We start from the raw sequence: 27,355 nt of genomic DNA, 5'->3' as shown, positions 1-27,355 counted from the left end.
AAAGGATAGTAGCCTACGCCTATATATCGACTATTGTAGGCTTAACGCTATTACTATTAAGGACTGCTATCTACTTCCGCTTATTAATAAGACCCTCGACCGCCTTTCTAGCGCCTGTTTCTATACTATATTAGACATTAAGGACGCCTATTATCGCATCCGCATTCGTAAGGGTAATAAATAGAAAACAGCCTTTCGTACTCGCTATAGCTATTTCGAGTACTTAGTTATGCTATTTAGGCTAGCTAATGCCTCTATAATATTCTAGTCCTATATTAATCGGGCCCTATTAGGCCTATTAGACTATCTCTGTATTATATACCTAGATAACATCCTAGTCTATACCTATTTACCTAATATCGCTAAATACTAGGCTATAGTCCGTAAGGTGCTCGATTGCCTAAGGATCTATAGCTTGTATTATAAGCCCTCTAAGTGCACCTTTGCTACTAAGGAGGTAGCCTTCTTTAGCTTTATCGTATTAACTAATAGTATTAAGGCTAATCCTAATCGGATAAAAACTATTACTAAATAGCCTATTCCTACGTTAATTAAGGAGCTATAGTCGTTCCTCGGCTTCGCTAATTTCTGTCGTCGCTTCTCTAAGAGCTATTTACGGCGTATAATGCCCCTAACTAAGCTTACTAAAACTAAGGCAAATCTATCTAGAGAGTTTAAATAGACTAATAAAGTATAAGCCGCTTTTAACGGTTTAAAGCAACGCTTTACTAAAGTCCTCTTACTATACTATTTTGTACTAAGCAAGCAGATCCGTATTAAGACTAACACTTTACAGTTCGCTATATCGGCTATTATATTATAGCAATTAGATAATAATAATTACTAGTACCTAATTGCCTTCTTTTTACGGAAGATAATCGATATAGAACGTCGATACGAGACCTACGAGCAAGAGCTCTTAGCAATCGTAGAAGCCTTTAAGCACTAGCGCTACTATCTCGATAGTGCTTAGCATACAATTTAGGTCTATACGGACTGTAACAACCTGCGTGGTATTACTAAGGTTACAAGGGTTATAGGTCGATAGGCTAGATAGGCCGTCTACCTCGCTAGGTTCGATTTTAATATATTATACCGGCTAGGTATAAGTAACCCTACCGATAGCCTATCGAGGCGACCTAATTACGATAGCGAGACTTAGCAATCTATTAATTTATTGTTTCTAACCCTGTAGTATAAGATTGCTATAGCCTGTATTATTAATAAGTAAGCGTAGGATAAGCGGACTTCTAAACCCCGCGGCGACAACAAATACTATAGTAGAGTTATCGTTCTTCTAGTACGCGTTAGAAAGGACGTAGATTGCTCGAGCTATAATAACTCGGTTAAAGACATTGCTATCTATAGTAATAGCCTATATAGCGATAGTACTATAGAAGAGGTTATAGTAGTTCTAGCTACTAGTACTATTAGATATATATAATACGTACCTCGTTCGATAGTAAGGATGCTATTAAATAACCTTGCGAATAGGGATAGTTAATCGTTTATAGATAAGCTATTACGTACTTAGTAGAGGGACGCCTTTGCTATCGAGCGTATTAATAGGCTTGTAAGTAGACAGGCGACTCGATCTAGTAAGAGTAATAGTTAGTCGATTGACGATAAGGGTTACTTAAGGTTTAAAGGCAGATACTATATCCCCGCTAAACAATCGATTAGATAAGAGCTTTTAAAGAGGCACTATAATAGTAAGCTCGCTAGTTACTATAGTATAGAGAGGTCGCACGAGTTACTATCGCGTATATACTACTAGCTAAATAGTAAGCAGTATATAAAGGAGTATATATAGACCTATATAGTATACTAGCGAGTTAAAGCACCGAAGCACTTGCTATTCGGCGAGCTGTCTTCGCTTCCTATTCTAAAGAAGCTATTTATAGAGCTTATAATAGACTTTATTATAGGCCTTCTACCTACTAAGCGTAGGGGCAGTAAGGACGTATATAATGCTATCTTTATTATAGTAGATCGATTTACTAAAGGCGCTCGATATATCCTAGCGCATAAGGATTAGACTGCTATTAATATAGTAGAGGCGCTATAGACTAATATCTTCTATACCTATTAGGGAACCCCTAAGGGGATAGTATCTAATCGTAGATCGATACTAATATCTTATTATTAGAGCAAGATTTGCTTGTAGCTAAGACTAAAGCATCGGCTATTAATAGCCTTCTATCCGCAGACTAACAGTTAAATAGAGAGGCAGAATGCTATACTATAGTAGTACCTACGCAGTTACATTAACGAGAACCCCGAGGATTAGGTTAACCTCCTCTAACCTACAGAATTCGTATATAATAATAGTATGCACTTATTAACTAAGGTCTTACTCTATATAGCTATAATAGGCTAAAGCGCTGCCTTACTATAAGACCTATTTACCTCGCTCGGGGCCGAGCGTAAGGAAAGGGAAGCGCGTTAAGTACCTAAAATACTAGCGGCTATTAAGAGAGTCTAAAAGATGCGAGAAATTTACGCTAAGATAGCTAATAAACTAGTAAAGGCCTAGACCTATTAGAAGGCCTATTATAACAAACACTATACGCTAATAACCTTTAAGTAAGGCGATATAGTTATGCTTAGTACGAAGAACCTCCGTCTCCGCAAACACCTATCTACTAATAGCAAAACAAGGCCTAAGCTCGTACTAAGATATATTAGCCTATTCCGCATTCGAGAGGCTAAGGGTAAATAGGCCTACTAGTTATAGCTTCCTCCTTATTATACTATCTATAATACCTTCTACGTATCCCTTTTTAAACTATATTACTAGCGCGAAGGCGATAAAGCGCCTACTAAGTTAGAAGAAGTCTTAGCCGATAGGGAAGAGCTATAGTCTATAGAACGCATTCTAAAGCACTAGACTAGGCAAGGTAAGAAGGAATACCTATTAAGATAGCAAGGCTATTCGCCTAAATAGGACTCGTAGGAAGCTAAAGGCTCCTTTAAGGATCTAACTAAGTTACTAGATAAGTATTAGACTAGTATAAAGAACAAGAAGAAGGCTAAGGGCCTATAATATTACTAGAAAGGCCTAGGATTAATGCTACCCCCGGGGTACTATTAGCTAACTAATTAGAGGCAAGCAATTGTTAGTAATAAAGGACAACAAGACTATACTACTATAGAATCTACCTCTTTACTAGCGCACCCTATAAGACCCTTCTCTTAGCGCCCCCTTTTATTCCTTTATTCTATCGAGGCCCTAAGGCCTAAGCGATCAATAAGGGCGATACGCGCGCGCGCGTACGAATAACGGTAATAAAGATAATAGTATTACGCTACGAGCTAGTAGTATGCCGGCGGCCGGCGCGGCTATATTAGTAACGGTATTGCCGAGTTGTTGTTAGTTAAAGAAGGAAATTAGAAGTAAGGTAAAGTTAGCGCTAAGACGGCTAGCGCCGCTATTATTAATATTACCTGCTCGCTACTATTACTAACCTTACCTATACTACAAGCCGGAGCGCACTATACCGGTTAAGCTAAAAGAATAGCTATATTAAAGGTTTAATTAAAACTTTAAGGCTAAGTTAAAACACTAAGAGCCGCCTAAAAGATTAAGCGACTAATAGACTAACTAAGGGCAAAAACTATAGAGCTAAGCTAGCCGGGGTCGATCTTGCGGATAATAGGTTACTCCTCGATCTTTCCGATCCTTTAAGTAAAGCAAACCTTAACTATTATACTTATAATAGCCTTTACTTATAGAAACTAGACGAACTGTGTTTTTTAAAAAGACAAGATAAGATTAATAATTAAAGGCTACTAAACCTAACTAATTAGGGCTAGCGAAACTACGATAGTAAATAATAGCCCTAGTAATAATAAGAACAACCCTCGGGAGCGGACATTGCTAGGTCTTTTAAGAGTAGACGCAAAGAACTCGATACGATATTACTTAGAACAGAGACAGTGCTATAATACCTCGTACGCCTACCTATTATAGTAGGGAAGGCGCGCTCGTATTGTAATTAGTCGATAGTCCTTAATTCTCGTAGTTATATATTACTTTATTATATATAAGGATAGCGCAGTTAGAGTTAGATATTATATTAGAAGGTAAGGTTTAATATAGTTATATAATTAGGTAGTTAAGTGTTTAATTTAGCGCGGCTAAGCAGCTTATTAGATTTGCTAAGTTAGTAGCAATAGAGGTTGAGATTAGAATATAGACTAGCTACGAGGGCGTAGCCTTTAGAAGGGAAGCGTATATTAGGACTAAAGAGGTTATACGTAATTAGTATATAACTAGGCTCGAGTGAAGCTAGGGTCTTAATGCCTTAGGCAGGGCTTAGCGCTTAGTAATAGGCTAACTCTCCTACTTTCCTCCCTCTTCTCCTAGATCCTTATCGAATACTACTTATACCTACTACTACCCTATCTACCTACTAATATACCCTTCTTATATTAAGACTTAATCTACTAGCGTTCTAGGTCCGAGAGCCCTTTAAACGACCGTTACGGCGTAGACTATAGTTAACGGCTCTTTCCGAAGCGTATCTTATACTTAATCTAGAGCGCTCTAGTATATAATAGTAAGGTATCTACGTCTACTATAGAGCGGCCTTTTAGCTAGGCAAGTCGCCGAGTTAGGTATAGTAATACTATAGTAACGTAGAGAGGGTTCTTCTAGTTTAGTATATAGTACTTATCGAATAGCGTTCTTACTAGATCGATCGATCGAATAAGAACTATTCTACGTTCGTTCTTATTAGCTAAGCGAGTAGTGTAGCCTCTTAAGTATTCTATAGACTCTTAATATATATCGAATATAATAGCGTAGCCTTCGAGCCGTAGAGTAACCTCTTTAAAGGGGTTAAGGAACCTCCTAGTATAGACAAGGACCTTCTAATCGTCGTCCGATAAGCTAAACTCGCGTAGGTGCGGTATTCTATCGAAGAAGGTGTTTAAGATAGGCCTCGTTTAAATAGCCTCTTCGATTAGTAGAAGCTAACTATTCTAGCGTATCTTACTAGGGATCTTTGGCACTATATATAGCAATTAAGGCTACGCTTTATAGACTTCTTAGAAGATATTATTGTTATCGTTCTTACGTAGAAGCTTAGCGAGTTCGAATAGCTATTATAGTAGACCTTACTTAATAAAGGACTCTACGTCTATATCGAGCTACCTAGAGATAGTAATATTATCGCTATCGTTGCTAATTACTGTTTAATTAAACTCCTTACTCTTAGTAGCCTCTATATCCTTAGTAAATATAAAGGCTATTATTATACGGTTAAGGATGTATCTAATATAGCGCAGCCGATAGTTCTTCTAGTAAGAGTGCCCTTACGAGTCTATAAAGCGCTTAATAGCAAGAGCGAGAGTGCTATTGTTAGAGCCGCTATTAGTCGTTATCTAGCCTAGTTTGCCTACTATCTCGAAGGGTAAGAAGGCTAGAATAACGCTCTCCGCGAGGAAGTCGCCTATATAAGAACTAGGCGGCAATTATAGCATATCTAGCAGTATTTAAACTATTTGTCCGTATGCGCTAATATACTAGCAATTAATAGCTTAGAAGAACTTATAGCCGTACTATAACTTCTAGGTATTAATATAGAAGTAAAGACAGCTAAGCGCTACCTATAGAGCCTATTTAATACGTTCTCGCTAGCTCTCGAAGTTATATAGAATGCGAGGATATAGCGAAGTATAGCTCTTAAGAAGGGCCTCTTTAGTATAAGGATTAATAGTAAGTATTATCTCTTTAAACTCCTTCGTAACTAGGGCATTGTAAGTAGTACTACTAGTAGTCGTATAGCGAGCGAGCGTGTGTCTGAACTTGTTCTTGTCCGCGGCGTTCTTTAGAATGTTAATAGTCTTATCCGCTTCGATAGTGCCTTATTGCTTCTGTAATAAAGAGAGATTAATCCTCGACTGCTTTTCGTATATGCTGTTGCGCTTCTACTTCTTAATGCTAACGTAGATAAAGTGTTTCTTCGCTAGGTGCTAGGGTGCGTTACTAGAACTAGATCTATATCGATTAGGGTCGTTGTCTTCGTAGTGCCTATAGTAGAATACCCTATACCTACCTCTATCGACTTTTAGAGGTTTACTATCTCTTAGAGGTCTAGAATGCTCCTATAACGCCGGATCTAGCTAGTTTCTATATCGTTTCCGCTTCTTTAACTCGGCGAGAGTAGGCGCTAGTATATTCGATAATAACTGCGAGGTTAATAGCCGTATAGAAGTGCTAGACTCTTAGAGGAATAAGGTATCTAGATCCGGTTTATCTAGTATTAGAGACGGCGGTATATTAGCTTCGGAGGTTAGTAAATCGCTTAGATCGCTCGAATCTTTATAGAATAGTATCCGATCTAGAACCTGCGTTTCCTAATACGATCCTTAGGTATTGGTATAATTTTCTAGTACTTTCTAAGTCGGTTTATACTTCTTACGTAGGTTGTCTCGTATAGCAAAGGTATTGCTATCTTAGTTTAAACAATAAAAGCTTAAGATTTAAGTTTGCTAGTGCGGTACTAAGCTATACGGCCCTCGCTATCCGCTCTAAGCGAAGCCTATATATTCGGCTTTACTAGACCCTAAGGTACTAAAGTAACGTAATCTTCGCGGTTTAGGCAGGTACGATAGCAAGCTCGAATACTAATCTACGACTAGTTTTACACTAAATCTTCTATATTAACCTCGCTACTGCTAGCGACCTTACTACGATTAAGCGGTATAGTACCTTATCGATCCGAGCCTTAAAATATATCTACTACCTCGAATACTACCTTATTAGCCTAAGAAAGCACGCTTCTAAGTAGCAATACGGCTTCCTACCGAATTTAAAGTAACGACGAGAACCTAGCGCTATTCGCTTCCTCTTCCGGTCTGTACCTTTACGTACTCTTCGAAGGCTATCTACTATACGTTCTTAATATTCTCCGGCCCTTCGAACGATCTCCGGCGTATATATAAGGCTCTTTATCGTCTTCCTTATAACCCGGCGGAATAGTAGCTATAGACTCTCCTTCTCGGCCTCGCTAATATATGTCTTAAAGTCGTTCTACGCTACTTCGTCGATAAACGATAGAATACCGGCTTCTTAGAAATAGAGCTAAGTAGGACTAATACAATAGTCGGTTTAGCTAAGAGTTAGATAAGCAGCTATTAGGTCCTTATATATTAGCTGCAAACGATAGTCTTATAATACTAAGAAGGCCTTAGTCGATTAATCGGAAGTCTATAATAGCGGCGATAGTAAGATATCTTTATTAAAAGATACTAACTTAGCAACCTATCCGAATTAGCGATATTCTATACCCGGATTTTACTTACTTACCTCTTAATAAAAGGCGCCTATTGCGAGTATATTATTGTCTATAGAAATAGTATAGAAATAGGTAGAAACAGTATAAATTTAATACCCTATATAGGTATAATATATACCCTAGTATTACCTTAGAAATGCCGACTAATTAGTAATTATAATTACTAGTTACTTAATAATTATAATCATAATTACATATGATTATAGTAACTAGTGATTATTGCCATTTACTAATTAATAACTATAGGTTTAAGATACATTTCTCCGCGAAAAGATTGAAATAAGGCTAGATTAGAAGGACTTAGACTCGGCGTTTAAAGTCCCTTAAACTCTGCGAGAAAGCACTTGTGACTCACTTTTTTTCAGTTTGTAATGCTTCAATTGCGACTTCTGCCCCCGAATCGTGTTGCGCATGTGAACGCCAAGCCAAGCTAATACGTTACCGCTCTTTTCTCAGTTTGGCTTTTGCCATCATTTCCGCTTTACACCCTCCGAGCTTCAACGAAAGTCCGCATACTCGCTTCAAGACACAAGCGCTGTCAACACCGGACTAAGCCAAGGTAAGTCGCATCAGTAAAGCAGTATCGTTGCATCGGCTGGCGCTAACAAAGAAATGAAGTTACAGCACTCAAGTGGTCCACAATGACCACGCCTTCAGCTGCAGCGCGAGTGTTCGCGATTCCCGAGCTTCTCGAGCACATCATTCTTCAAGTCATGCGCAGTCCAGATTATCCATGCGCACGCTATGCGGATCCTTTGCTGGAGCGCGACCGCCAAAACTACATTATGGATTCGTTCGCCCTCAAGAGAGTCAGCCGCGACTTCAACCAAGTCATCATCGGCTCCAGCAAGATCCGAGATGAAATTCTCACACAACGCTTTCCTGGGCTCGTCTCTCCAATCAAAACTCCACTGGATAGAATCTGGTGGCTCGACGTCGTAGGTGGCCTGATCGGCTCAATCAACACGAAGTACAACGAGGTAGAAATTCATGGTTCGGATTGCGACAATAGGAGACGCGATGCAATCTCGGTCCACGGTGAAGCATCATGGCGACAAGTCACATGCCTTCCAAAGGGCGTCGCCTCACATGAGATTTTACTTGTGGAGAGTGAATTCTGCAGTTCCGGGGCTCTAAGATCAAAGCAGGTACAGATCAATGAGCACTACACTCTAGGAGAGCTCTACGAGGAGATGATCGCGATTGGAGGCAAATGAGATCTGGGCTACAAGCTCTGAGGGATGGAATACTATCACGATTGGTTTGGGATGGATGAAGACGCGAGACGAAGGCGATAACCTAAGTGGTTCATACGTCAGCCCATGAGCATGCGCTCTCATCTGCAGCAAATACAGCACCATGAAGGGGCAATGAGAGCACTGTATTCAAAATGACCTTATTTTAGAGCGATGCTTTAGGTCTCAAGAAAATTTTCCAAGTTCGATTTGCGCTGCTCACTCACTGGATACCGTATGGAAATTGCCTGTATGCGGATTCCGGAACATCAAACTAAAGCCAGCTCGCACACAGTGAGAGAGAAAGCAAATTCAGCAGCGAAGCTTGATTCATGTTATAACACCCTTTTCTGCATTCAACTTTGCAACCGCATAAGGTCAGGAGCAGAAATCTTGCATGTGATCGCCAAGACCTTTGGCCAAGCTTTCTCCACTCTTGCCGAACATTCTGTGCACTCCTTTCGCACTTCTCATCGGAATCCACACGACACGTTCGCGGACGCAAAGCCATCACACAAGCCCAAGGTAGGCACAATATCGTACTCAACGCGCTTGGTGCAGAGCTGACCAAATACACTACACCAGATGGCCAATCCCGTCGCCGCCGCCACATCTCCTCCATCTTCCGCAGCTCGAGTCTTCGCTATTCCCGAGCTATTCGAAAAGATTGTGCTCGAATTCATCGCATCAGAGATTAGAAGCCCATTAGCCGCCCCCAACACTCCCCAGCGCAAAATCATGTATCGCAGATATATTGAAGACCCATTCCGTCTCCTACGCATCGACCGTCATACCCACGCGACCATCGTAAACTCTAAGCGAATTCAAGCCCTTTGCTTTGCACCAACGAGCTTGCGAATAGGACCCACAGTTGCCGGCTGCCCCGACCGCCTCATTTGGTTGAGTATTGCTTGCGGAAGGTTCGGTCTCGCGGAGACTCGCGACTTACCCACCATCATGTTAATCTCTAAAAGAGATCTGCAGCTCGATGACAGCCCTTGGGCATCGTGGCGCAAGTATCCTGTCATGCCGGCTGGAAGGAATGCTGTGACTCTCCACGTCATGAGACGAACGGTGGATGGAGTTGTGTTGTTCCGCAAGAAGTTCCGCATTGAAGTAGAGTGGACATTGGGTGAATTGTATGACAAGATCATGGAGATGGGGCGGAAAGACGAGAAATTCAGCTCTTGAAGTTTAGCTTGTGGTGGCTGAAAGTCCATGCTGCCCAAAGAGTATGCACAGTGAGCTAGAAGACAAAGGAGGCAAGGACTACTCATCACTCCCAAAGAGAAGTATCAGTAACGCGAGCGAGCATCCATAATCCACGCACATATACATCAAAAGAAATCCAACACTCCTCCAATCGCCACGTAACTCCCTTCCCCGTATCCAAAACACCACCCCAAAGTTTCGCGCTCTTTCTCAAAAAAAAAATCATCATAACCCCTGAAAAAGCATCAAGAAACGACAGCGGAAATCCATACGCAATCCTGCCGCCTCAAGTTTCCAAATCAAAAGCAATTATACACGGATCCGTCTCATCGGTTTGTCGTTCTTCAACCGTACCGGCAAAGGCTCAAGACTGAATCGCAAGACTGGGACGAGGAAGAAGAGAAAGATCTTCGGGCCAGAGAGCGGGACGTCTTGACTTCCTCGAATTCTTCCTAGGCAAACTGGTGAGCGTCGATGAGCATCCGTGTAGTGAAAAGCATGAGATCAAGTTGCACACGAGAAACATCCATACAATTCACTTTGCACAATGTATAATAATCAGTGGTATCAAACCCCCCAAACTCCGATCAGAAATTACAAAACCATTCATCAACCATCAACATCCATCATCTCCGAGTCACCCATAAGACTTTCATCACCCAACTGGATCCTCGTACCTTCAGCATCAGGAACACCAGCGGTGAAACCAATCGTAGTAGCATCCAATTCTTGTTGCAATTGCGTGACGTCTGAATCCTGATCTTCCTCCTCTTCGTCTGCGCCGGGAGCCTGTGTCACATCGACAAGCTCGGTTTGATCAGCGAGCTCGGTTGACTCCAGAACAGTATCGCCACCTCCGCGCTCTTCAGTGGTGATGTCGTGCATGTGTTTGAGCAGTGTAGCCTGGAGCTTCTTCAGGACGTTCTTGCTCGTCGCATCAGTCGCAGCTTTGACGTCTTCGACTTCGGCGATGAGCTTGAGGATTGCATCGAGTCGATCGCGGTGTGCGCCGCCAGCTGGGAGGTGGAGCTTGTTGAGCATACTGAATAGGACCTTCTTCTCCTTATCTGGCTTGACGACGAGGCGGTCGAGGATGCTCTCAGCTAGGACGTAGTGTGTCTCGCCGGCGCCTCTTGCGACGGCAGCATCGTTGACAGCCTCACTGAAGCCGTGAACCTTCCTTGGGTCGGTCCAGTCAAGGAGCATATTGGCCACAGCTGTCAGAGAGATGAGATTATCAGCTGCCTCTGGGTCGGCATCTTCGTCATCGTCATCACGAAGCGCAGTCTCGATCGTCTGCAGCTTCGAAATGACACTTGTCGCGACTTCAGCCATGCGCATTGCGTTCTCTGTTCGCGAATGACAGTACACCGGCAAAAAGTACGACAAGCTCTGGCGAAGGGAAGCATTGTTCTTTGTGTCTGGATCGAAGTAAGATACCACGAGTTGTCGAAGCAGATCTGTGTCGGTGACCAGGCGCTGTAGCATCACCTTCGACAAAGCCGAAGCGCCAATCGCTTGAACTTCTGGGGCCTCAGATCTGATTGAGGACCTGTATGCCTTCAGCAGAGGCTTGAGATGATCGCTTAATGGACCACATTCATCGCCCTCGGGAGCAGCAAGCAGTGTAGGGTGGACGATCAGGATGTCGGTGATGATCTGTAGCGCCGTCGCTTGCAGTGTTGGCGAGCCCTTGTTGAAGCAGTGCAGGAAGAGCGTCAGATTCTCCTGCGCAACCCTCTGTAGAAATTCGTCAGTATACGTCTCGATCATCGTAATGAACGGCTCCCATCTTACCTTTCCGAGCAAGCAGCACAGTCCAAGACACATGAGGCCACGTTCTCGAATCGGTGCCTCTTGACTTCTCACAGCAGGCACAACCAGGTTGTTGAGCATCGTGACCAAGTGTGGATTCTCCTCCAAGTCGCACTGCACGTTTTGTAACATGCACAAGGCAATGTGGAGGCACTTCATGTTGACCATAATCTCCTTGACAATTTTCTGCTCCGCTGCTTCGGGATCCTGATCAGCCTGCTTTTTCGCCTTCTTCATTGCGACCACGATCGTGTCATCGTCAACATCGATCTCAGAATTAGCAGAATGGAAGCTTTCTTCAGTACTGTCGGGCTCATCGTCAACGTCGCCCATGATGGTATCGTGAACTTCGGCAATGGCTTCCAAGACATGACTGCAGAATTCGCGCTCGCCAGTAGCATTCTGACCGCAGACGAGGCGCAGATTCTCAACCACAAGACGAGTGACCTCCTCCGGAAGGTCTGCTAATGAAAGCGCCTCTCGCATAAGACCAAGTACCTTCCTGCGTCCAACCTCATCGCTGTAGTCGAAGGTGAGGGACATCTGGAGCATGTTCTCTACCACGAACTCGCGTTGTGCAAGTTCTTCTTCCGCATCTTCGTCTTCCGTGGCGGCTGTCGCGATCGTGGCCTGGACCAGTTTCTGTATTTCTCGCTCGAGGAGGAAGCCGAACTTGGTCACCTCAGGAAGCTTCTCATCAGCAAGCGCTGTCAAGTCGCGAGGGCCGGAAGTCGAGTTGCGGCAGTACTCGTTGAAGGTGCGGGCAACGAAGGCCAATTCTGGAGATAGATCTTCCCAGAAAGTATCGGGAAAGGAGACGTAGCTGACATAGTCAGGCCGTGCCTCCCAGAACTCGCGCATGGCGACAAGTGCAATTCCTCCTTCATTGCCGTTATTCATGACATCGATGCGCTCTAGCAGTTCCAGTAGAGCGTCCAAGGAAGGTACAGCGGCTTGATCAGCTGGCTTGATCTCGCCATCTTCCTGCTCAGCAGCTTGTGCAGCAGGAAGAGCGGCGCAGTCCTCAATCCATCTTTCGCAAAAGAGACGCGCAGTCGATTTGCGTACGTTCTCGTCTCGGTCGCGGAGGCCCCAACGAAGCAGCTTGTCTCGATGCGACAAGCTCAGATGCCTGAAGTCGCCGAGAGCAGGTAGCAGCTTTCCGTACAATGCCTTTCGCGTGGTCGCATCTGAATCTCTTGCTCGCTCCAAAAGATATGGTAGCGTCTGCTTTGTTATGGGTAGATTGAGCAGGAGGTTCCGTCGCACTTCTGCTGATGGGTCGTTTTGGAGGACATTGAGGAGCTTTGTCAAGACAGTCTTCGCACCATCGTCCTCGGAATCAGAATCTTCCTCCTCGTCGGCATCTACCTCTTGCGCCAGTCGGCCTAGACCGTACACAGCTTGCAGCCGTACCGGCGCTTCCTTATCATGAATGCGCTTCAACAGCTCCTGCCTCAGCTTGTGGAAGACATTATCGTCCAGCGTATCGAGACTGTTGATGACGTGACTGGTGATTTGGGTCGCACGGAATCTGATCGTCTTATCCTTGGCGCGCATCAAAGGCACAAGCATCTCCAGCAGCTGTGTTGTAAGTCGCGTTGTTGGTGTCTCTAGCAGTACACCTTCCTCCATATCTTCATCTTGCTGAGCAATCTCGATATCCTTGCCACTCGCAGCGTTTAGGAAAGTGCCTAAGAAACGTACCACGCGATCTCCCACCGGCTCTGCCTTCTTGACTGGGAGAATGCGCAACACGCAGCGAAGAACTTCGCGATTGAAATCATCTTCCTCAAAGTCCTCACTCTGCTTTCCTTTCTTCGCGTTCACTGGCTCGTAGCAACATGCTTCCTGCACTTTCCGCAAACTGATCGTCGCCTTTCTGTGTCCCGCGGTAGACTTCTGCGCATCTGCGAACACGATGCATATCGCTTGGCGGAGGGACGAATCTGCGCCTTCGTCTGGTATTTCGGTATCGTGGGATGAGTTCCGCAGGGATTTGGCGCTCGCTTTTGATGAGACGGTTCGACGACCGCTTGCGACTCGTCCGGGCATGTCGGTGGTCTGTTTGTTGTTGGCGTCGCTGGGTGCTTTTTGTCGTCGCAAGTGCCCTTGTGTGGACTGCGAGCAGAATTCCGTCTGCAATAACCCCGATCAAGCGGTGTGAGTGCGCTGGTATATTGCGACTTCGTTCAAGGTATTGCTGGGCGCCGGGCGTTGTGTATGATACGGTCGTTGATGTTGGTTGTCACTGTCGAGGATTTGTTTACTCCACGCGTAAACAGAGAACCCGCGAAAGACCCTGCAACCAATGACGCCACTCCGTCCCGCTTTTGCCGAAACTCAATGTAGCCTGCCTCTGAAGATCGCATTCACCTGCATTTTGGCGCCATCGGAAGCAGCAGGCACAATGTTCGCAAGAACAGCATTGCGGGCAATATCGAAGCCTGCAGTAGTGAGAGGCATAGGCATACGGCAGGCATCAACGATTGACGCTTCCAAGATCGACAGCATGGCTTCCAGGCACATCGAGATCTCCAAGGCGCAGAGAGTCGCAAAGGATGGTCTTGTCTCTGGTAAGCACAGGCCTGCCCATCATGCAGTGTAATCGCTGAGACTGATAAACAGCGCCTCAGCTATCGGCAACACGCCTCTCATTCGCTTGAATAAGATATCTGCCGAGACTGGATGCGAAGTGCTGGGCAAAGCAGAATTTCAGAATCCTGGTGGATCAGTGAAAGACCGAGCGGCTCTATACGTGGTGAAAGATGCCGAAGAGAAGGGACTGCTGCGACCTGGTGGAACTGTGGTGGAAGGAACGGCTGGCAATACTGGCATTGGTTTGGCGCATGTGTGCAGAAGCAAAGGCTACAAGCTGGTCATCTACATGCCGAATACCCAGTCGCAGGGCAAGATAGATCTCCTGAGACTGCTTGGTGCTGAGGTATATCCTGTGCCTGCTGTGGCATTCGACAACCCAGAGAACTACAATCACCAGGCCAAGCGACATGCAGAGAGACTAGAAAATGCAGTCTGGACTAATCAGTTCGACAACACCGCCAACAGACAGGCACACATTGAGACCACCGGACCCGAGATCTGGGCGCAGACGGAAGGCAAAATCGATGCTTTCACTTGCGCATCTGGGACCGCCGGTACTATCGCAGGCATGACGCGCTACCTCAAAACTGTGTCCAATGGCCGCGTCAAGTGCTATCTCGCCGACCCTCCTGGATCAGTCCTCTACACATACATCTCATCTGGCGGCAAGCTCATCGACCGAAGTGGCTCATCCATCACCGAAGGTATCGGTCAAGGTCGCGTAACAGACAATCTCAAGCCGGACATCGACCTGCTTGACGGCGCTCTGCACATTGCCGACGAGAAGAGCATAGAAATGGTCTACCGATGCCTGGATGAAGAAGGTCTCTACCTTGGAGCGTCATCATGCTTGAACGTCGCCGCTGCAAAGGATGTTGCAGAGAAGATGGGACCAGGCCATACCGTCGTGACTATCTTGTGCGATGGTGCTTACAGATATGCGGATCGCCTCTTCAGCAAGAAGTGGTTGGAAAGCAAGAAGCTGCTCGATGCTGTGCCCGAGCATTTGAGAAAGTACATTGTACTGGAGTAGATAAATAGACCCGAATGCAAAGCCATTTGCTCCAAGCCCTCCCTGGCTTCTGGATACCCATAGCGGATGCTGGTTCTGGTGAGATGTGAATGCGACCTCATTATGCTTCATCAGAGCACGGCTCGCCAAACTCGAGTGACTATGCGCGCCTTCCTCAGTCATTCACTCGCCACCACGTGACTTCTGGACCCTGGATATCTTCCGACACCATGCTTGACTTCCTTTTCCAAAGACATACTCTCCCACACCTTGCGATCGAATTTCTATCTTGACTTCTTCGTCGGCATCCGCCACGCAACGCACACCCACTGCTACATCGAAAGCGAGTCAACTTTGGCCGCTGTCAATATCACTGTGTCGAGAGCCCCTCTGTCTATCTGCTCAACATGGATTCCATGATCTACACCTTCGAGTCTCTTCGCATCGAAGTGAGCCACTTCATCAGCGAGGCCGCTCGCGCCAACTTCTCGCCAGAAGTTCTGGTCGTTGCCCCAATGCCGATGAAGTATCCGAATGGAGCCTCCGGAACCGTCGTGCCTGGCACGCGACTCTTTATTCTGCACTCCGAAGCCGTCATACAGCAAAAGGTCTTCTCCACGTTCCCGTGCGACTGGGCCTGGGCTACCAACTGGGATCTACGCAGCTGCACTCGACCAACGGACGACGTTGTCGATCTCGTCAGACCAGAAGGCGAGACGCCAGAACAGACTTCGCTGTGGGAAGATGACGAGGATGAGCTGTACGATGTAACGCCGACGAAGGCTAGGGTCCGCCCGGCAGCCAAGCAGCAGCCCATGCCCAAGTCTTCTGGCGTGAACAAGCGACATGCTGAGGATGCGAACGCGCATGGCGATGGCTTGACGAAGCGCTCACGCGACGATTAAGGCTCTTCAGCTGGCATGCAACACCATCGAGGATCCTATATCGAAACAGTGGGGCGAAGAGCAGAGCTGGAACGCGACTTCGTCTCTAGCGCTCCAATAACCTCGAAGTTCAAATCATCGTTCCGCAGAAACTAGGATTGACATCATCAAAAGCACTAGGGCGGGCCGGGATGGGATACGAAATACACGAGAGACTGGCCGGACCTTTTTGGAGCGACTCGAGCAGGAGAGAGTTTTCTTTTTGGCTGGACTTGCATGACTCGATGGACTTAATATCTCTCTGGCGTTGGGATCTGGATGTCAACGAAACCGACCTATGATGGCGGAATGGTCAAGCTGAGCTCCATAGGATGACGAATCAAAGCCCTGCTGCATTGATTCTGGCGAGGCCACCTTCTCAGTGTTATCGATGAGACTCCTTCGCACCGTGACTTCCAAGGTATCTTTCACATTCTCGCTCCCTCCCTGGTCCTCTCGTTCCTGGCTTTCTTTACCGCAAAAACAAAGAACTCTGCACCATGCATTGTTCTGCAACTTTCATTGTGCCGTCCTTGGCACCTACAACAGGCAGGCTGACCACCATGGCCACACTGGCAGAGAAATTTCAATGCTCACCATACATGCCGATTGGATGGCGAGATGGTCAAGAATATTCATTCGGGGTCGTTGACTTCTTGAGTGCTGGTGCTGCTAAAGGCCACATTTGTGCAAATAAACATTCGCCTTTGAGTCGGCTGGAAGTACCCAGTCTGTCCCTCTTGTCATTCCAAACTACGAAAGGGCTGCGAACGATATCGCTCAGCACTGGCGCAGCTTCAGCGCCTTTGTAGCATTCTTGATCGCGTTATGGCAGGCTCAAGCCAAGCATGGAAGCGTCGAAAGCCCTTCCTGATCAGGAAGAAGCAAATCAGTTCTTCAACTTGCATGCAGAGGTTGAAGCTTCTTCACTACGAAGCAGGACATGGGATGTTGGGGCTTGGAGCGATGATGCCGTTTACATGATCCGTGGACCACGCGTGCCGTTCGTACTTGGATGAAGCAAAGCTGCTGGCTCTCATCGACTGGTGTGATGGAGGGCGAAGTGGTGAAAGCACAGCGAATGAGGTGTGGATACCATATCGATTCACAGCAACGCCCTCGCACAGGCTAGCACATTGTCACCTTCTCCGATCAGCATGTGAAGTCGCGGTCCTTCCAGCAAGCCCGTGAACTCACCTCTCCGCTCCGGTGAATTCTGAAGTCTCAGAAGCAAAACATCACCATGGCAACCAAAAACATCTCGCACCTTCCGATGAAGCAGAAGAAGACCAAAACATCTCCACTCGAAGCCCATCCCCACCAACATCGATGCAACGACTCGACACACAAAAATGCCTTCTCCCTACAAGGACCGGCAGCGCATCCACGCATGCCCTGTCGAAGGCTGCGACTACGGTGCCGTCTACCCCAAAGACCTGAAATTGCATCTGGCTCGAGCTCAAGGCGAGAGAGATAGAATGGGTCAGGAATACAAGTTGGTGGAATGCCAAGATTGTGGAAAGAAGTGGTGTACTCGAGGTTGTAAGACAAGGCATCAGTGTGAGGGAAAGCAGGAGGAGGAGGGCGAGGAAGAGAGGCGGCGTCGCATTGCGGAATATGTCAAGAATTTCAATGCCCAGTATGGCGGACATAACGCTTGGCGGCATCAAGCTCGAATTCTGCACGGCGAGGGCCAGACCAGCGAGAGTAAGGAAAAGGGGAAGGCGAAGCTTTCGGCGGAGGAGCAGGCGGAGTTTGTGAGAGAGTTCAATGCGCGGTATGGGCATCGGAATGCGCATCGACACACACGGGCATCTGTCGAAGCGAAGGATGATGATATTGATGCGATTATTGAGGAGCAGGAGCAGCATGAGATCGCTCTGGGCTTGCGTGGTCCAGGCACGACTGGTGGCCAGGCGGTGCTTTCGGAGGAGCAGCGGCAAGCATTCGCTCCAGAGTTCAATGCCAGATATGGTCAGCAGAATGCGACAGCTGCCAAGCGTCCGACAGCTCCACACGACAAGCCACCCAGCGGAGACGGTGAGGACGACATTGATGCCATCATTGAAGCGCAGCAGCAGCATGAACGCGCTCTGGGCCTGCATGTCAACAACGGTCGCCACGTCGCTACTCGTGGCGGGCCAGTGCAGCAACGAGTAGCAGCTGGAAACAGTCAGCCACTTGATGCGGATGTCTTGGAGGAGATCACCGCCGCCATCACAGCTCAGCAGCATCACCAGTTTGTTCGTGCCTTTTACGCACGTCACGGACAGCAGGCGCGTCCAGCGACCACGACGCCGCCGCAGCAGACGTCATCTCGCGCACGTCAGTCACGCAATGTGACTGGCATCGACGGCAGTGGACTGCTGGAAGATCCTTTCGTCGATCCCGCTCCTTCTTTCTTCCCCCAAACTCCATCTCGACGCAGAAAGAGAGAGGAAGACGACGAGGAAGAGCTCACTCCAGCCAGCAAGCAATCGTATCCAGGCGTCCCTTACGACCAGCGAAGATTCATCTGCCCCAACACGCCCTGCGAATACGCTGCGAACAAGAAGCACACGCTTGACGGTCACCTGGAGGCGGCGGCGCGAGAAACAGCAAAACGTGGAGGGCAGACTCATGTCCCATGCATGCACTGCCGCAAGCAATTCTGTACTCGTGGCGCGGTAGGAAGGCACGACTGTGACGCTCTACAAGATCAGCTTGAGCAGGCAGGTGAGCTGGTCGAAAGTGAAGCCGCACCCGACACATCAAGCAACCACAACCGTCAACGCATCTTCATGTCCGACGCCGAACTGGACGCCGCAATTGCCCACTACGACCGCAAACTTCAACAATCCGCACACCCATCGCCAGCCCCATTCGAACTCCCAATGGAAACCCACCAAGACCCCCTCCTCTCCCTCCTCCGCTCCCCATCACCCTACATCAAACCCGAAGCAACCCCCGAACCCCCCCTCCCAGGCCCCGACCGCATCTTCCCCTCCACCTCCACCCACAAACCGCTCGCCCTCGGCCCCTCCTCCGACACCGGCCACTGGGTCTACGACGCCCTCGAAAAAGACTACCCTTTGCTATCCTCCGAACTCATGGCTCAAATGGTCTACTCCGTAGAAATGGGACCTCTACAGTACGTCTGGCCCAGCGACGTCGTGTACCTCCGCAAACTCCCCCGTTTGGCGGCTTTGGGCGAGAATATCCAGCTCGTCTGGGAAGAGGGAAAGTTTGATGTGAATCGGAGGAGTGAGTGGGACGTTTTGATGAGGGGACGGCTGAGGCATTTGGGCATGGAGAAGGAGCAGATCCGCGTGAAGGGCGCGTTGGTCGAGGGACACGAGATGGGGGAGAAGGAGGCGGAGGAGTTTGTTTGGGGGGAGGAGTTTGTGGCCGGTCTTTATGAGAGGGCAAATCGGGGCGAGTTGGATCCGAGTGTGCAGGAGGCGGAGGGATGGTTTGCGGAAGAGGTGAGGATGCATGAGGAGAGTGGGAAGAAGGTCTGATGGATGTATGGGGAGAGCAGGAAGAAGCGTCTGTCTGATCGATATCGAGAAAAATCCTGAGGATGGTTCATTCAAGCTCAAGCTGTGTATGTAACCCCACCCCACCTGACTGTAAATCCTCAGCAAGCAAGATGGCACATCTGCCCGTGTTTGGGAATCCATTAGGCATTCCGATTCCGAATCATATCCACGCTCTCAGATCTTCCCCCTCGCATCCTGCCATTCTCTCCCTTTATAAACAATCCTACGCTGAAGCTGAACGCAATGCTTCCACACTATCTAACATTTGTATGAGATTCGCCGCTCCCATTCGACGCTAGGTCTAATCAGATCGAAAGCCGAAGATATTCCCGAAACAATATTATAATACTAGAAATCTAGTACTCCTCGCGTAAATTTAGTAGTACGTAAAGAAGAGGGGGAGTCTTATAATATCTTATCTTCTTAGCTTTACGTCTCTTCCTATCTTTACCTTTTTTAGTAATTTTAGAAATCTATTACTATTAGCTTCTATTACTATCTCTAGCTTTACTTTAGACGTAACACAGCTTCAAACCCACACCCACTAGACCAGTATTAAAAGGTACCCTTACTAAGGTAGAGAAGTATAGTAGTACTCTATTACTCGAGAATTAGATCCGTAGTTATAGATTTCTAACCGCCCTATAGTCTCCTTTCTTACTAGGATAAGAAATAAGCTTATCGGTAAGCGCGATATGTTAGTGTGGAAGGCTTACTACTAATTAGCTTTTAGGCCTTCTATAGTACTATCTTAAGGCACTCGTACTATTTAATTAAAGCTTCGATTATCGGCTCCTTTAGTACTAGGTAAAGGTTAAGCGATATAGTAAGTAGGCTAGAGAGATTTTTATATAGGGTAAGGTATCTTTACTAAGGTATATTTACTGCCTTAGTACTAGCTCTAAGAAATTTAGTTTTACTAAGTCTTATCTACTTACGCAACTTATACCTATTAAAGTTCTCTTTAAATTCCTAACTTCCTAGGACTTTAGTACCTTTAAATTACAACTACGAGTAAAACCCCGGCTAATTAATTACTTCTCTATATAATATAGTAACTTAGAAGAAAACGACGGTACGTACGAGGACTATAATTATAATAAGGTTATCCTATACTACCTATATAATATCTAATATCTAGCCCTTCTCTATCCTCTTAACGATAACTATAATACTAATAAAGAGTTTTATACTTAGCGTAAAGTATACGAGTAGTATTACTAGGAGAATAATTAAAATTATCCTTTCGACGACTTCGGTATTTATCTTCCTATAGTTATACCTACTAAAGACCTCTTTAAGAAAGAGTAAGACGATCTAGAAGAAGAGGAAGAATCTAAGGGTAAGTAAGCTTCTCGTATCTACTATATCTAATTATAATAGAGGAGGAAGATCTAAATAACCTTAGTATTAACTATTAGATAGATAGGGACTACGACTAGATACCTTATATTAGACGACATAGCCTTAGATAAATAAAAGATTAGGAGAACGTATATTATAGTATTATAGACTATTAGAAGTTCGGCTAGATCGCGACGCTAACTTATAGTATAAGGTTATAGGTTTGTCGCTAGAGTAGCGAGTTTAGTATAGCCGGATTTATAGTTATACTAATAGGATAATTAATAGAAATACTGTTCTAGTCTTAATACTACTAAAAATTAATAGTAAAACTAGATTTAGTAAGTCTTTTATTGTTAAATTACTATTTTCTACTATTAAAGGTCTCGCGAAGTAATATAATACGAGTAGTCTTATAGAATATAAGCTTAATAACCTAATTATATATATTGCTCCTAGCGGTACTATAAGGGATCTACTATTTACTCCGCCTTCTACTTACTATTAACTATAAAAGCGTACGTTCCTCTTAAGGGAAATATACTCTCTACTTTCTAGGAGTTTATAAGTAAGATCTTAATCTTCTATATTATAATCGGCGAAAAGTCTAGAATTAACTTAGTTTAGTTATATTAGATCGATAGGCGGCTATAATAAGTCGGATAATAATCGGACTCGAGCTATTCGTAGGCTAACTAAGAAGATACTAATATCGATATCTTAATACCGTTCGGTAGTTTTAGTATTTATATATATAGCAACTTTCGTTAGTTAGTTCTAATTAGTAGGCGACCGCTCTTTAGTAGACCTACTTTAATTAACTTCCCTAAAGTCGTTCTTAGTCGCTATATCTAGTATCTCTTCGATAAGACTATCTAAATTAACGTCGCTTAACGTTAGTAAGGTAATAATCTAGTATTACGGGTATTTAAGGAAGTACTCGAGAGCCTATATACTAGACCTAGAAAGCTAACTATTTAGTAATAGTAGATACTTATAACTCGTATCCGAGATACTAGCTACCTATACCTCGTTGCCTTCTAGAAAGCTATTTGTCTTTCTAGGTATAAGAAGCAGGTAGCTACTTTAAACTATATCTCGAAACTCGATAGCTAATATAAGAAGGGTTATATTAGTAGGTAGATAGGGTAGTAGTAGATACAAGTAGTATTCGATAGAGATCTAGGAGGAGAAGGAGGAAGGTAGGCTAGTTAGCCTAACGCTAAGCGCTAAGCCCTGCCTAAGGTACTAAGACCCTAGCTTTACTTAGCCTAGTTATATACTAATTACGTATAGCCTCTTTAGCCCTAATATACGCTTCCCTTCTAAAGGCCGCGCCCTCGTAGCCTATCTATATTCTAATCTCGACCTCTATTACTACTAACTTAGTAAGTCTAATAAGCTGCTTAGCTCGCGCTAAATTAAACACTTAACTACCTAATTATATAACTATATTAAACCTTACCTTCTAACGTAATATAATGCTTAACTCTAACTACGCTATCCTTGTATATAATAAAGTAATATATATTTATAAGAATTAAGGGCTATCGACTAATTATAATACGGGCGCGTCTTCCCTACTATAATAGGTAGACGTACGAGGTATTGTAGCACTGCCTCCGTTCTAAGTAATGTCGTTCTAAGTTCTTTACGTCTACTCTAAAAGACCTAGAAATGTCTGCTTCTAAGGGTTGTTCTTATTATTACAAGGGCTATTATTTACTATCGTAGTTTCGCTAGCCCTAATTAGTTAGGTTTAGCAGCCTTTAATTATTAATCTTATTTTCAAAAACGCAGTTCGTCTAGTTTCTATAAGTAAAGGCTATTATAAGTGTAATAGTTAAGGTTCGCCTCGCTTAAAGGATCGGAAAGATCGAGGAGTAACCTATTATCCGCAAGATCGACCCTAGCTAGCTTAGCTCTATATTTTTGCCCTTAGTTAGTCTATTAGTCGCTTAATCTTTTAACTTAGTTAGCGTAGTATAGGTAAGATTGTTTTTATAGGTATAGTAGCGATAATAAGTAAGGTTAGCAATAGTAGCGAGTAGGTAATATTAATAATAGTATAATAGGGGTTATATTAGTAGGTAGATAGGGTAGTAGTAGGTATAAGTAGTATTCGATAGAGATCTAGGAGGAGAAGGAGGAAGGCAGGCTAGTTAGCCTAACGCTAAGCGCTAAGCCCTACCTAAGGCACTAAGACCCTAGCTTTACTTAGCCTAGTTATATGCTAATTACGTGTAGCCTCTTTAGCCCTAATATACGCTCCCCTTCTAAAGGCCGCGCCCTCGTAGCCTGTCTATATTCTACGACCTCTATTGCTACTAACTTAGCAAGTCTAATAAGCTGCTTAGCCCGCGCTAAATTAAATACTTAACTACCTAATTATATAACTATGTTAAACCTTACCTTCCTATATAATATCTAACTCTAACTGCGCTATCCTTATATATAATAAAGTAATATATAACTACGAGAATTAAGGACTATCGACTAATTATAATACGAGCGCGTCTTCCCTACTATAATAGGTAGACGTACGAGGTATTATAGCACTGCCTCCGCTCTAAGTAATGTCGTTCCGAGTTCTTTACGTCTACTCTAAAAGACCTAGAAATGTCCGCTTCCGAGGGTTGTCCGCTTCCGAGGGTTCGTTCTTATTATTACGAGGACTATTATTTACTATCGTAGTTTTACTAGCCCTAATTAGTTAGGTTTAGCAGCCTTTAACTGTTAATCTTATCTTATCTTTTCAAAAACGCAGTTCGTCTAGTTTCTATAGGTAAAGGCTATTATAAGTATAATAGTTAAGGTTCGCTTCGCTTAAAGGGTCGGAAAGATCGAGGAGTAACCTATTATCTATAAGATCGACCCCGGCTAGCTTAGCTCTATATTTTTGCCCTTAGTTAGCTTACTTAATCTTCTAAGCGTTAATCTTTTAACTTAGTTAAAGTTTTAATTAAACCTTTAATAGGTTTAATCTTTTAACTTAGTTAGTATAGTGCTTTAGGCTCGTAGCGTAGGTAAGGTTGTTTTAGTAGATATAGCGACAATAAGTAAGGTTAGTAATAGTAGCGAGCAGGCAATATTAACAATAGCGGCGCTAGTCGTCTTAGCGCTAACTTTACCTTGCTTCCGATTTCTTTCTTCGACAAATAATACACTCCGCAATACCGTTACTAATATAGCCGCGCCGGCCGTGTCGCCCTTTAGTATAAGCGTAACGCCGTCGTTATTATTATTATTACTAACACTATTCGCCTACGCGTACGCACCGCCTCTACCGACCGCCTAGGCCTTAGAGCCTCGATAGGACGTAGAAATAAAAGGGGCGCTAAGAGGAGGGTCTTATAGGGTACGCTAGTAAAGAGGTAGATTCCTTAAAAGAGCAAGCGATTAGTTAATAGTTATAGCGCGTTTGTTAACGCTCGGTGCGTATCTACTATAGTAGTGTAGTTTTATTATCCTTCGTTACTAACAATTGCTTGCCTCTAATTAGTTAGCTAATAGCACCCTAGGGGTAGTATTAATCCTAGGCCTTCTAGTAACATTATAGGCCCCTAGCCTTCTTCTTGTTCTTTATACTAGTCTAATACTTATCTAACAACTTAGTTATGTCTTTAAAAGAGGCTTTAGCTTCCTACGAGTCCTATTTAGGTAAATAGCCTTGCTACTTTAATAGGTATTCCTTCTTGCCCTACCTAGTTCGGTGCTTTAGGATACGTTCTATAGACTATAGCTCTTTACCGTTAGCTAGTATCTCTTTATGTTTAGTAGGGGTTTCTTTATTAGAGTCTCCGCGGTAGTAGTATAGTTTAAGGAGGGAGATATAGAAGGTATTATAGATAGTATAGTATAGTAGGAGCTATAACTAATAGGCCTAGCTATTGCCCTTCGGTTCTCGGATTCGGAAGGGGCTAATAAACCGTAGTGCTAGTTTAGGGCGTGTTTTGCTATTAGGCGATAGGTGTTTACGGATACGGGGGTTCTTAGTACTTAGTATAACTATATCGCCTTACTTAAAGGTTATTAGCGTATAGTGCTTATCGTAGTAGGTCTTTTAGTATTCTTAAGCCTTTGTTAGCTTATTAGCTATCTTAGCGTGAATTTCTCGCATCTTTTAGACCCTCTCGATAGCCGCTAGTGTTTTAGGGGCTTAACGCGCTTCCCTTTCCTTACGCTCGGCCTCGAGCGATAGGGGGTCTTGTAGCATTATAGCGTTCTAGCCTATTATAGCTATATATAGTAATACCTTAGTTAATAAGTAGATACTGTTATTGTATACGAATTCAGCTAGTTATAGGAGGTTAACCTAGTCGTTAGGGTTCTCGTTAATATAACTGCGGAGGTACTACTATAGGGTAGCATTTTGCCTCTCGGTTTAGCTATCTGTTTATAGATAGAAGGCTATAGATAGCCGATGCTTAAGTCTTAGCTATAGGCATATCTCACTCTAATAGTAAGATATAAATGTCGAGCCCCGGTTAGAAACTATCCCCTTAGGGGTTCTCTAATAGCTATAGAAGATGTTGCTCTATAGGGCTTTAGCTATATTAATAGTAGTCTAATCCTTCCGAGTAGGGATGTAACGAGCGCCTTTAGTAAACCGATCTACTATAACAAGGATAGCATCGTATACGTCCTTACTACCCCTACGCTTAGTAGGTAGAAGGCCTATAATAAAGTCTATTATAAGCTCTACAAATGGTTTCTTTAGAACAGGGAGTAAAGACAACTCGCCGAATAGCAAGTGCTTAGGTGCTTTAATACGCTAGTATACTATATAGGTCTGTATATATTCTTTTATATACCGCTTACTATTTAGCTAGTAGTATGTACGCAATAGCAGCTCGTACGACCTCTCTATACTATAGTAACTAGCGAGCTTACTATTATAATACCTCTTTAAAAGCTCTTATCTAATCGATTGTTTAGCGGGGACATAGTATCTGCCCTTAAACTTTAAGTAACCTTTGTCGTCGATCGACTAATTACTCTTACTAGATCGAGTCGTTCGCCTACTTACAAGCCTATTAATACGTTTAATAGCAAAGGCGTCCCTCTACTAAGCCCGTAATAGCTTATCTATAAACGATTAACTATCCCTATTTGCAAGGTTATTTAATAGCACCCTCGCTATTAAACGAGGTACGTATTATATATATCTAATAGTACTAGTAGCCGGAACTACTATAACCTCTTCTATAGTACTATCGCTATATAGACTATTACTATAGATAGCAATGTCCTTAATCGAGTTATTATAGCTCGAGCGATCTACGCCCTTTCTAACGCGTACTAGAAGAACGATAACTCCGCTATAGTATTTGTTATCGCCGCGGGGTCCGGAAGTCTGCTTATCCTACGCTTGCTTTATAGCAAGGTCTATAGCAATCTTATACTATAGGGTTAGAAACAAAGAATTAATATGTTAGGCCTCGCTATCGTAATTAGGTCGCCTCGATAGGCTATTAGTAGGGTTACTTACGCCTAGCTAATATAATATATTAAAATTAAACCCGGCGAGGTAGACGGCCTATCTAGCCTATCGACCTATAACCCTAGTAACCTTAGTAATGCTACGGAGGTTGTTACAGTCTATATAGACCTATATTGTATATTAAGCCCTATCGAGGTAGTGCCTCTAATACTTAAAGGCCTCGATAATAGCTAGCAACTCTTGCTTATAGGTCTCGTAGCGACGCTCTATATCGATTATCTTTCGTAAGAAGAAGGCAATTAGATGCTAGTAGGTATTACTAGCCTGCTATAACATAATAGCTAATACAGCGAACTAGGAAGCGTTAGTTTTAATACGAATTAGTTTGCTTAGTACGAAGTAGTATAATAGGGGGACTTTAGTAAATCGCTTCTTTAAACCGTTAAAAGCGGCTTGTACTCTATTAGTCTATTTAAACTCTCTAGTTAGGTTAGCCTTGGTTTTAGTAAGCTTAGTAAGGGGCATTATATGCCGTAAATAGCCCTTAATAAAGCGACGATAGAAATTAGCGAAGCCGAGGAATAATTAAAGCTCCTTAATACTAGTAGGTATTAGCTACTCCGTAATAGTCTAAATCCGATTAGGATTAGCCTTAACACCCTCTATTAATACGAGGAAGCTAAGGAAGGCTACCTCCTTAGTAGCGAAGGTGTATTTAGAAGGTTTGTAGTATAGTCTATAGGCTCGTAGGCGGTCGAGCACCTTATATACTATAGCCTAATATTCTGCAATATTAGGTAAATAGGTATAAACTAGGATGTTATCTAGGTAAACTATACAGAGATAGTCTAATAGGCCTAAAAGGGCCCGATTAATATAGGACTAGAATGTTATAGGGGCGTTAGCTAGCCTAAATAGTATAACTAAGTATTCGAAATAGCTATA

The 27,355-nt window shown here is 44.2% G+C and overlaps 7 protein-coding genes across 7 annotated transcripts; 5 read left to right on the top strand and 2 right to left on the bottom strand.

The window, feature by feature from the left end:
• Positions 1–7,945: 7,945 nt before the first annotated feature.
• MYCFIDRAFT_82417 (uncharacterized protein) lies at positions 7,946–8,521 on the top strand (the record flags this gene model as incomplete). Its single annotated transcript, XM_007929597.1, has 1 exon — positions 7,946–8,521. The coding sequence occupies one exon, from the start codon at positions 7,946–7,948 to the stop codon at positions 8,519–8,521; it is 576 nt and encodes a 191-aa protein (XP_007927788.1).
• Positions 8,522–9,124: 603 nt separating this feature from the next.
• Positions 9,125–9,730, top strand: MYCFIDRAFT_197612 (uncharacterized protein; the record flags this gene model as incomplete). The annotated part of the gene is made up of 1 exon (XM_007929666.1): positions 9,125–9,730. The coding sequence occupies one exon, from the start codon at positions 9,125–9,127 to the stop codon at positions 9,728–9,730; it is 606 nt and encodes a 201-aa protein (XP_007927857.1).
• Positions 9,731–10,360: 630 nt separating this feature from the next.
• On the bottom strand, positions 10,361–13,621 carry MYCFIDRAFT_40278 (uncharacterized protein; the record flags this gene model as incomplete). The annotated part of the gene is made up of 2 exons (XM_007928795.1): positions 10,361–11,491; positions 11,549–13,621. The coding sequence occupies 2 exons, from the start codon at positions 13,619–13,621 to the stop codon at positions 10,361–10,363; spliced, it is 3,204 nt and encodes a 1,067-aa protein (XP_007926986.1).
• Positions 13,622–13,975: 354 nt separating this feature from the next.
• MYCFIDRAFT_88416 (uncharacterized protein) lies at positions 13,976–15,233 on the top strand (the record flags this gene model as incomplete). The annotated part of the gene is made up of 2 exons (XM_007929665.1): positions 13,976–14,142; positions 14,203–15,233. Coding segments are annotated over 2 exons (1,165 nt in total), but the record flags the coding sequence as incomplete, so codon positions are not given.
• A 353-nt stretch (positions 15,234–15,586) lies between these two features.
• On the top strand, positions 15,587–16,084 carry MYCFIDRAFT_82412 (uncharacterized protein; the record flags this gene model as incomplete). The annotated part of the gene is made up of 1 exon (XM_007929592.1): positions 15,587–16,084. The coding sequence occupies one exon, from the start codon at positions 15,587–15,589 to the stop codon at positions 16,082–16,084; it is 498 nt and encodes a 165-aa protein (XP_007927783.1).
• Positions 16,085–16,119: 35 nt separating this feature from the next.
• On the bottom strand, positions 16,120–17,429 carry MYCFIDRAFT_176056 (uncharacterized protein; the record flags this gene model as incomplete). Its single annotated transcript, XM_007929664.1, has 12 exons — positions 16,120–16,215; positions 16,241–16,364; positions 16,395–16,572; positions 16,602–16,612; positions 16,643–16,674; positions 16,700–16,754; positions 16,786–16,833; positions 16,890–16,938; positions 17,005–17,220; positions 17,246–17,318; positions 17,345–17,369; positions 17,407–17,429. 12 exons carry the CDS (start codon positions 17,427–17,429, stop codon positions 16,120–16,122), a joined length of 930 nt encoding a protein of 309 aa, XP_007927855.1.
• A 25-nt stretch (positions 17,430–17,454) lies between these two features.
• MYCFIDRAFT_176055 (uncharacterized protein) lies at positions 17,455–19,922 on the top strand (the record flags this gene model as incomplete). Its single annotated transcript, XM_007929663.1, has 3 exons — positions 17,455–19,585; positions 19,618–19,630; positions 19,664–19,922. The coding sequence occupies 3 exons, from the start codon at positions 17,455–17,457 to the stop codon at positions 19,920–19,922; spliced, it is 2,403 nt and encodes an 800-aa protein (XP_007927854.1).
• Between the last annotated feature and the right edge of the window lie 7,433 nt (positions 19,923–27,355).

Source organism: Pseudocercospora fijiensis (assembly GCF_000340215.1).
Source record: "Pseudocercospora fijiensis CIRAD86 unplaced genomic scaffold MYCFIscaffold_5, whole genome shotgun sequence".
NCBI classification, from domain to species: domain Eukaryota; kingdom Fungi; phylum Ascomycota; class Dothideomycetes; order Mycosphaerellales; family Mycosphaerellaceae; genus Pseudocercospora; species Pseudocercospora fijiensis.
The sequence above is the reverse complement of the archived record's forward strand: the minus strand, read 5'-3'. Positions and strand labels throughout refer to the sequence as shown.